Source organism: Nicotiana tabacum, chromosome 5 (genome assembly GCF_000715075.1).
Source record: "Nicotiana tabacum cultivar K326 chromosome 5, ASM71507v2, whole genome shotgun sequence".
Lineage (NCBI taxonomy): Eukaryota > Viridiplantae > Streptophyta > Magnoliopsida > Solanales > Solanaceae > Nicotiana > Nicotiana tabacum.
Window position 1 is genome coordinate 5,379,420 of NC_134084.1, and position 10,354 is coordinate 5,389,773.

The 10,354-nt window shown below is 35.2% G+C and overlaps 1 protein-coding gene across 1 annotated transcript; it reads left to right on the top strand.

Annotated features, from left to right (window-relative positions):
• The first annotated feature begins 510 nt into the window (after window positions 1-510).
• Window positions 511-6,626, top strand: LOC107775160 (putative glycosyltransferase At5g25310). The gene is made up of 5 exons (XM_016594848.2): window positions 511-739; window positions 2,306-2,881; window positions 2,979-3,109; window positions 3,691-4,039; window positions 4,734-6,626. The coding sequence occupies exons 2-5, from the start codon at window positions 2,462-2,464 to the stop codon at window positions 5,421-5,423; spliced, it is 1,590 nt and encodes a 529-aa protein (XP_016450334.1). The 5' UTR covers window positions 511-739; window positions 2,306-2,461; the 3' UTR covers window positions 5,424-6,626.
• The last annotated feature ends 3,728 nt before the right edge of the window (window positions 6,627-10,354 follow it).

The window sequence follows — 10,354 nt, forward strand, 5'->3', positions numbered from 1 at the left end:
TTTTTATTTTGGTCTAAAATAAGTGTCCATTTATATAATCAAAAAATAATTTAATTTATTTTAACAAAATTACCCCTATGTATATATTCCTACAAAAAATTCTTACTCCTCACATTAAATATTTAATTAAGGGTAGTTTAGTCATACTAGGTATTTTTGTATAAAATTTAGTATTTTCTTAATGGACGTGCCAAAAGCAAATTGGTCACTTATTATGGACTAATACTGAATAATAAGGGTAAATTAGATACAAAAATGGATGCCTTTTTTCGTATAGTAAAATATCGGAGGAGTATTTCATGTGTATAATCATGTGCCATGTGATCGGGAGGTCACGACTTCTAACAATGAAAACAGTCTCTTGCAAAAGTACAGAGTAAGACCATATAATACAGCCTTGTAGTCCGACTCTTTCCCGAACCCATAGCGGGAGCTCAATGAAGTTAGTGCACCGAGCTGCCTTCATTTTGTTTATTTATAAAAGGAAAGTCCAAGCGGACAACTGGCACTAACCACTAAAAATAACATATAAATATGGAAACTGTCAGCCTATAATGTCGCATACTGTGTCCACTTTTTCTCTTCTCCCCTTCGCATTTCACCTTTCCTTTTTCTCTTCTCTTTCCTTTTTGTTTCTTTCTTTTTCACATCACAATTCCTTCTATCCAAAACCTCAATTTCCTTCCTTCGAAAATTAGCGTTGTTTGGTCTGCTGCCGTGTATGATCGTAAATCAAAAAGTAAGTATATATTGACATTACTCTGTATATATTGAGTTTTTATTATTTACTCTTTAATTGGAAATTTCAGCTTTCAATGGTTTCTTTATGTACCCATCAAATTTGTTATTTTTTACCTCAAAGAGATGATCTTTACAAGATTCCAGTAGCATTAATATGGTAGAATTTCAAACTTACGAATCTAGAGGTTTGCCCATGGACTCTTGATTTTTATCTTTTAATTATTTTATTTGATTTAATGTGTTGAACTGTAGGAGCACCTCATCTAAAAGTTTGAGTTACTTCAGAGGGACACTCTTATTTACTTTATTATTCACTCCTTTTCAATTTATACGTCGTATTTTGATTGAGTACGGAGTTTAAGAAATAAAATAAAAAATTGAAATTTGTGGTTTTAAATGTATCATAATAGTTTTGAGACTATAAAAAACTGTATTAAGTGTGAAATTTAGAAAGGTGTAATTCTTTCTTGGATGGGCTAATAAGGAAATAGTGTCAATCTATTTGGAATGGAAGGAGATCTTTAATGTCTCCTCTTACATGTTAGTTGATCCTATTTCATGGACCAAGCACGTGAAAATTCTTTGTGACGGAGGTGGTGATAATTGAACCAAGAACCTTTCTACTCTGATACCATGTTGAGCTGTGCGACTACCTCGTCTAAAAGTTTAAACTGTTGTATTTACTTTATTGTTTCTTCAACCCTATGCAAGGAGCTCTATTTTTCTCTCTTGGGAATATTTTTCGAAAGTTTTTGGGCACAATCATGTGTCTTGCTAGCTTTTGATTACTATTTATTAAGTTGAAAGTGTAAAGCTAAAGGTTGCAAAGTGTATAACTGTGAAGGAGAGTATCTATAGTTATATTTGTCTCTTTTCTTTGGGCACAATGAATAATATATCCTTTCTTTATTTTCTTATGTCATGGCATTGTTGTGAACATCAAGTGTTTACAGGTTGTTTTAAATAATTAAGTTGAGTCAGTTACAATTTGCTTGTTTAGTTGTCATGTTCCGCAGCACTCACTATGTGCAACTGCTTCTAGATTTTCGTCAGATGGGATTTCCCTTAATTTTTCTTCCTTTCTATTTCTTTTTCTTTTTATTTGGTTGGGGATTTTTTTTTTTTTTTTGGGGGGGGGGGGTGTTGGTGGTTTGTATGTATCACTAATTGTTTGTGTTGTAATATTTTCAAATGATTGGTTTGCTTGTGGCAATCTTATTTATGTAACAGAACTCTTGTTCTAAGTGACAAGGAATAACTTTCTTTTAATAGAAAGTGCAAACTTCTTAACTTAAACCGTGACGAATGACGAATGAATCACTAGGTGAGTAATTCCTGTCTCTGTTAACAGAAACTGATTAGAAGTTTTCAACAAATACTTTTTATCTTGTGTAGCTGCTATTTCCTTTCCTTTCCTTTTAGCTTAAATTAGTTTTATTTCTGCATTGTGAACAGTTGGTTCAGTGGATTATTGTCAGTCTGTAGCTGAAAATTTATAATATTTCATCTTCTAGATAGTATAGTATCCCAAATTTTTGTTTAAGCTTAACAATTTCTTTCACAGATCTCCGTGTTTGATGTCGGAACTTGTTGGAGGAGTAGGGGATGGCTGTTTTAGGATGCCTAAGGGTCTGAAAATAGATATGCAAATGTATCTCTTATTTTAGCTACAAGATCAGATTTTTTTCATAGAGGTGAGAGTTTTTATCTGCTGGCGAGGATGAGGAAATTGTTGCGGTCAATACTTGTTGTTCTGTTGTTCAGAATTGACTGGAAGAAGCTCTTCTTCGTTGGTGCTATTCTGACACTGCTTAGGGTTGTAGTTCAAATTTCTACACTTCCTCATCCTCTGACTGAATGGAGTCTCTTTCCATCATTGGATATTTCATCTTACCGAAATTCGAACCATGAAAAGAAATTAAGGGAACTTCCAGTGAGTCCAGATAACCGGTTCAATATTAGTCAAGATGCCCCCCTAGTTGTTTCAATCAACTCTACGTACAGATTAAGTCAAAGAATGCAAGCATTGGAAAAACGTGAGCAAGTTTCGAGACAGAGGAAACATAGGAAGCATGTCACTGCAGTTGATAAATTTATCTCCCCTCCTTCACCTGTTAATAATATGTCCAATAACCTGCCGGTAAGTTTTCTTTTGTGTTATATTCCTTAGGACTATTACTGGTAAATTAGTTTATCCTTCTTATATCTTGTTCTTTATACTGTAATTGATATTCCAGAGATACATATCATCATTGACTCCGGATGAGGCACTTGCATATGCCAAAAGAGAGATTGAGAATGCCCCACTAGTTACAGATGATCAGGGCTTGCATACTCCTCTGTTCAGGAATGTATCTGCCTTTAAGAGGTATTTGATTATAGTTTTAGATAGCTTATTTTCTTGGTTATGATGCTACCCTTCGATATGATGTTACAGAGTGATTGTTTTTTTGTTTTCGTTTTCTGGAATATATACTCAGATATGACATATTTTCGTTTATGAATCTAAAATCGAGTACTTAACAATCCCCACTGTCAATAAGCTTAACAATCATAACGTCATTCTGGTTTCCTGTTTTGCAAGGTCTAGTTGTTAAAGCAGTAGTTGACATGTCATTAATTAATGAAAAATCTTATACGGAAAACAAGAAATTGAAGTTTTCATGAATTTCAACCTGTAGGTCATAGCAGAAGCTAAAATATTGGTTAGAGTAGTGAAATGAACATATCGTATATATTAGCAATTCAAAAGTCTCTCTACCCACTATTATATATGGGCCAAGTCTTGTGAGATACAGTTGTAAATGTTATTATGACTTCAGATTTTCTGTACATTGACTGGCAACCATTGGCTATTGAAGCTTTCTCTATTAAGCTTATCTTTGTAATTTGTTTCTATGTTTTCAAAATTAGTTTTTTTCTTTAAACACAATTAGGTTGACATTCCAGGAGTTATGAGTTGATGGAGCTTATACTCAAAGTTTACATTTACAAAGAAGGGAAAAGGCCTATTTTTCATCAACCTTATCTTAGAGGAATTTATTCATCTGAGGGATGGTTCATGAAGCTGATGGAAGAAAGCCGCCATTTTGTGACACGGGACCCGGAAAAGGCTCACCTATTCTATCTTCCATATAGTGCACGTCAGTTACAAAGGGTACTATACGTGCCTAACTCACATAACCTTAAGCCACTATCGGTATTCCTACGGGACTACGTGAACATGTTAGCTGCAAAGTATCCTTTCTGGAACCGGACACGTGGGTCAAATCACTTCCTTGTTGCTTGCCATGATTGGGTATGTATGCATAATAATATCGTCTCTGCTAAATTAGCTACAGTTCTTTCATGAGCATTCATCTTTGGACCTAAGCCTTTTACTTTGTTGTATCCCTGGGGAGTTGGACTTACTTTAATAAGATAAGCTAGAAATTTTAAAACTTTGAACAAATCGATTAAAACACATCGTAGACTGACATATAATAGCACAGTAAAGCATATTTTTTGTCTTTCTTTAATAAGGGCTAGTGGCGCGCAGTTCGAAACTCTACGGATAATGGACTCTCCCCTCTACCCTGTTTGGAGAGGTTCCCTACTTTTTGGTATATTGCTTGTTTACGGGAGATTTTTCCATTATTAATAAAATTATTTACCTTATAAAAAAAGAATTTTATTAAAATAGAAGTAATCACAAGTGTCAAACGATTCTAAGTGTAGAAAGATCTTTGTAGTTTCACAGCCAATAGTTGACTGCTTTTACTGCATATGAAACTGAATAGTAGAGATACGAAACTCTTTCTGTTTCTTGTGTTAAATTGCATGTACAAGCACTGTATGCATGTTCAAATGTCAGTGCAGCTCTAGAGGGAATTTGCAATTATTGGATGTGTTTTTGAACATTTTCTGGTTATTGATTTCGGAACTTTTGTGTCTTGGATTGACGGATATTTTTATATTTTCTAACTACCCTATGTTTTAACAAATTCTTACAGGGACCTTATATTCTAAAGGACCACGATGAGCTAAGTAGAAACACCATAAAAGCTTTATGCAATGCAGATATATCAGAAGGAATATTTGTTGCAGGGAAAGATGTTTCCCTTCCAGAGACCACGATAAGAAATCCCAGGAGGCCTCTTAGAAACCTTGGCGGAAAAAGAGTGTCACAACGCCCGATTCTTGCCTTTTTCGCTGGAAATATGCACGGTCCGGTCCGTCCCAAACTTCTTAAGTATTGGAGGGACAAAGATGAATCCATAAAAATTTATGGGCCTTTACCTCATAGAGTCTCAAAAGTTATGTCTTATTCCGAACACATGAAATCAAGCAAGTTCTGCCTTTGTCCAATGGGTTACGAAGTTAGCAGCCCGAGGATCGTCGAGGCAATATATTATGAGTGTGTTCCAGTTATCATCGCTGATAATTTTGCCCTTCCATTTAACGAAGTTCTTAATTGGAGCGCTTTTTCTGTGGTTGTTGCTGAGAAAGATATTCCTAGGCTAAAGGAGATTTTATTAAGTATACCTCTGAGACGTTACCAAGCCATGCAAAATAATGTCAAGATGTTGCAGAAGCATTTTCTTTGGAACTCAACACCGACTAGATATGATCTGTTCCATATGATTTTGCACTCAATTTGGTTTAGCAGGCTCAACCAGCTTCAAGTATCAGAAATATCATAATTTCTCGAGTTCTAAAACAGTCTATTGGATTATCAATTTGGATGTTGACATGCAAAACTTTTCAAGAGTTGCAGCTGGTTCAGTTCTCTTAACTTGTGCACTTGAAATGATATCAGATACTGAATGCCTCTACCACTTCTTTAGAATATCTGAGTTTAAGGACTCATCTTTTTGGCGGTTGACAGTGCGAAACTTTTTGAGAGCCTGCTGCTGACTAAGTTCTCTTCACTATACACTTGGAACAACCTCAAGTACTGAATGCTTCTGCCGCTTAGCTAGAAATCAAAATTAGCAGTCGGGGAGAGGCTGCCATTCTAGAAAGGAGTTTAGTAAGGGAGAGAACCTATGTGCATGAATCAATAAAGCTATCACTGATGGCAGAATCTGCTTTTGCACTTGACGAAAAGAAAGCTTCTTGCAGAAGACTAACTCCGATAATGATAGTTGATATCCCAAGTCTCAAACCTAGCAAGTTTGGTCTTATTCATAGTTGAAGGACAAGAATGGCAGGTAAAACTTTTGTCCAAATGTCATGAGCATTTCACGGATTTTCCAGATATTCAAAATATTTTCTGTAATGATCTCAAGTTTGCAGAACGATGCAAGACAAGGAGTAGTCCATTGATATCCCAGGGAAATGAACTGAAATAAAACTACGCTATGTTGATGTGTATCTCGATAATCTTTCTCAAGTTACAGGATTACTTTGAGAAAAAAAGAAAAATGAGGGAGAGAGAATGGAGGAGAAAGAAAGACAGAAAAGAAGAGAAGTAGAGAGGAAAGAAGAAAGTGAAGAGAGAAGAGAAAGATCGAGATAATGAAATATTTGCCGATACTCCTCTTCGTTGGTTGTTGTGTATTTATAGATGAGATTGTGCCTGTGACTGAATGAGATTGATCTGAGCTTACACAGTTACTGCTTACTAATTCAGATTAGAACATGTATATTCTCTCAGGGGTTCATTTCGTGCGTTATATGCATCTGCGATGTTGCATAGAAGATCAACTGAGTTCATTTTTCAGAACAGTATTGGTCTCAGATATGAGGTAGTTATTCTAACAAAGTGCATTTATCATGTATATCTGATAGCAGATTTGTGTTGCTGATTATTTATTCTTCTCCAGAAATGAAGTGCCAGTTTAGATTCCAATTGATGTTTGTATCAACACTGTAGAAGATTTAGTTTTACAGTTTGATCTCCACATATGGGAAATTATTATTTGGTTTGTGTGACATTTTGTTGAATGCTAAAATTAAATTAGATACTGGTATACATGCATTTGTTGTACTTATATGTAAACGGGAAAAAGTACTAAACTTGGGTCCAGCGCTACACTATCATCTTTACACTCGTCTTACCAAGTCATTAGCTTTGATACCAGTTGTTCGGTTATAACTGCGTGTGACATTGTCCGCTTTGGGCTAAGGCCGCACACTTTTTACGAAAGCTATCGTATCATGAAGAGTATCCAACTCCTTATAAGTAATTTCTTTCCCTTTTTTTTTCTACTTTTCATGTGAAACACACACCCAATAACGTATTTCATAATCTTGCTTTATCGGACTCCTCTTTATGATCACTTTCTTCTAATCATTTACATTAAAGATTATTCACCGTTACTCAGTGTTTTGGAGTGCATTTAACAAGAAAAATATTTTTATTTGATTCTTGATCAAAGGATTTATCTTGGTTATTAATGCATTGATTTGTTAAAAGGATAGATGTTTTGACCATAAGGCTATGTGATCTATTTTTGGCTATCAACTATTTTTTGGAGTTACTTATGTTTATCGAGATTGACTTTGAATATATTGTGTTTGTTGCCATAAAATAACGAGAAACAGTTCGTTTTTAAACTTCCAAAAGAAAGTTTTACATATTTGATGTCAGATTTATTGGTTATTACGTCATTTAACTGGCGTTATGTAATTAGTCAGCCCAAAGAGACAAATAAGCTGTCTTTTCTATTGGGTGGAACTTGGAAGCTACGGATTGGCACTAAAGTGTAATTCAGTGCGGTCATCAAGATAGTTAGTACACTCTAACAGTCTCGTTTTTTTCGATTTTTTTAGCCTTTACTGTGAATGACTGTTATACACCTATAACAACATTTGACGTTTAAATACTTTTTGGCTGTTATAGATAAAAATCATCCAAAAATTAATTAGTTTTCCTTTTTTAATGTTACATATAAAGATAAGATAATTATTCAAATTTAAAATCTCAAAAGATATGCATATTTCACTAGTTAAATATTAAAGAAAACTAATACATTATTAATAAATTCATAACTAAACCTATAAGGATTTCAACTCAAAGGCAAAAATTTTAAAGCTACCCAGAAAAATAATTTTTTTCAACATTGATGGAAAATCTTTGTAATTGTAGCTTGTTTTGTAGATTTCATTCTCTTACTAGAGTTATAACGCTTGAATTGGCAAAGATTCGTGTCCAAATTTTCTGCAAAAAGGTATCCAATAGCTTTCCTTTGAAGACAATTTAAGAACTTAACAATTACATTTTTTATCTAAATATTTTTTGAAATTTGTCCAAAATATATCATGTGCAAATCTTTAAATCATATATCTTATGCAAGATAAAAACTTTATTTAATGAAAAAGAATGAGTGCATATTTTTTATAATTATTATTAGTAATCTCAAAGATTCTATATGGTTGTTATAGAGGGGTAATTTTACAAAGAGCGTTCTGCTACAAATATGGTTGTTGCTATTATAGGTAAAAAGTTGTTATAAAGAGGTATAACTTAAGAAATCGGTTACGAGGAAAACTTAGCTTTTAGTGAATGACAGCTATATAGGGATGTAGTAATAGAGAGGTCTGACTGTATTAATATATTAAGAGGTCATCTAGTTAACAAGATAAGAATATTAATTTTATATAAAATTTAAAACTAAAATTATTATATATTTAGTTGTAGGTATTAGCAAATACGAATATAAATATTATACCGAAAAATAGTATTAGTTATGTATACAATTAGAACCGGGCCTACCTGATTTTACTATTTGATCGAGGCTAGGGAATTGCGTCGAAGGTCGGTCTCGTAACGAACCAGAGAGAGGTACGAGGACAAAGAATCGAGTTCGAGGATCGAGGCATTTATCGAAGATCGGGGCCAGTAGTGATCGAGACCAAAGGAAACAGACATCGAGCAAAGCAAAATAACAAAAATGCGAGGTATCCGCGGCTGGCCGAAGATCATGGCATAAATCTCGGAATAAATCAAATCAAGGACGATTACTTAGTTAACATGGGATTTACTTCCGTAATTAGAATTGTACTATAAATAGGATTCCTCTACTATATAAAGAGGGTCCTAATCATCTTGTAACCATCTTAAGTTCACGCAGATAAAAGCAATACAATATTCTCTCTTTAATTTACATTCTCTTGTTTATTAGCTTATTGCATTTTAACTGTTCTTGCACAACTAGCTCGAGGGTATTCAAGCTCGAGGGCTTTGTTCAAACACTGGTTTGCCTTATATTATTGTTAATTTCTATTATTATACTTTGCATTTATCAAATGGTATTAGGTGAAATCATGTATCCTTAAAACCACATCATAAACTTAATTGTTATCCAATTTTTAGGGTAAACGGTTTGACGCCCACCGTGGGGCTAAGGATAATAGTGATTGCTTAGTATTAATCCTCATAACATACACTGCTTTATGCTTGTTCTCGTAAGTGTCTTGGACAATACCCACTCATACAGACGCCGACCTTAGTATTCATGGCGAGAATGAGCACATAATCATCCCGAGAAATGGAGTACATCCAGTCAATCCCGATGGACCACCGGCCATAGATCCAGTCGATGCAGCTCTCATGTTGCGATTCACGGAAATTTAGGCGCCGACCCTAAAAATAGCATCCGTAGAGACGCCCAGGCAGCGGATCAGAATGCACAGAGTTGTGAAAAAGGCGGGATTAGCCTTCGAATGATATTTGAAATGTTGTAGACTCAGCAAGCTATGATAGCGCAACTCCAAAATCTGAATCGAGCGCCAAGCAGAATCGAACTCGATACATCACAGGAAGTAATTCATAGGGTCGAACCTGTACCAGAGAAATTGAACGATAATGGATCGGAAACTGACCCCGCCATCATGAAGATGGTCGAGGAGCTCACTAAATGAATCGAATCGGTAGAAAAGAAAATCGAGGCTAATGACAAGAAGATAAAAACGTACAATTCATGGGTTGACAAAATACCGAGGGCACCCCCAATTCTAAAAGGTTTGGATTCAAAGAAGTTTGTGCAGAAGCCTTTCCCCCCAAGTGCGGCTCCAAAGCCCATTCCAAAGAAGTTTCGCATTCTAGAAATTTCCAAATACAATGGAACTACTGATCCTAATGAGCATGTCACTTCTTATACATGCGCAATAAAAGGAAATGGCTTAGAAGATGACGAAATTGAATTTGTTCTGTTGAAGAAGTTTGGAGAAACTTTATCGAAGGGTGCAATAAAATGATACCACAATTTGCCGCCCAATTCCATCGATTCCTTCGCCATGCTTGTTGATTCGTTCATAAAAGCACACGTCGGAGCAATAAAGGTCGCGACTAGGAAGTATGACCTCTTCAAAGTGAGACAAAAGGACAATTAAATAATAAGGGAATTCGTATCTCGGTTCTAGATGGAATGCATGGACCTAACCCCCGGTCACCGATGATTGGGCTGTCCAAGCCTTCACTCAAGGTTTGAACAAGCGAAGTTCAGTATCATCATGACAACTAAAGCAGAATTTGATTGAATATCCAGTTGTGACCTAGGACGATGTACATAATCGATACCAGTCAAAGATCAAGGTCAAGGATGATCAATTAGGAGCCCCTTCCGGTTCCGTCTACCCAAATAGATCCGACGGTAGAGTTCAAAGGGACATCGACAGCAGATCGTAG

Bases quoted from the DNA above. Each gene is read 5' to 3' on its own strand.
- LOC107775160 (XM_016594848.2), top strand. From the start codon at position 2,462: ATGAGGAAATTGTTGCGGTCAATACTTGTTGTTCTGTTGTTCAGAATT. The intron at 3,110-3,690 runs GTATTTGATTAT...TTGACATTCCAG, and splicing joins AATGTATCTGCCTTTAAGAG to GAGTTATGAGTTGATGGAGC. The intron at 4,040-4,733 runs GTATGTATGCAT...AAATTCTTACAG, and splicing joins TTGTTGCTTGCCATGATTGG to GGACCTTATATTCTAAAGGA.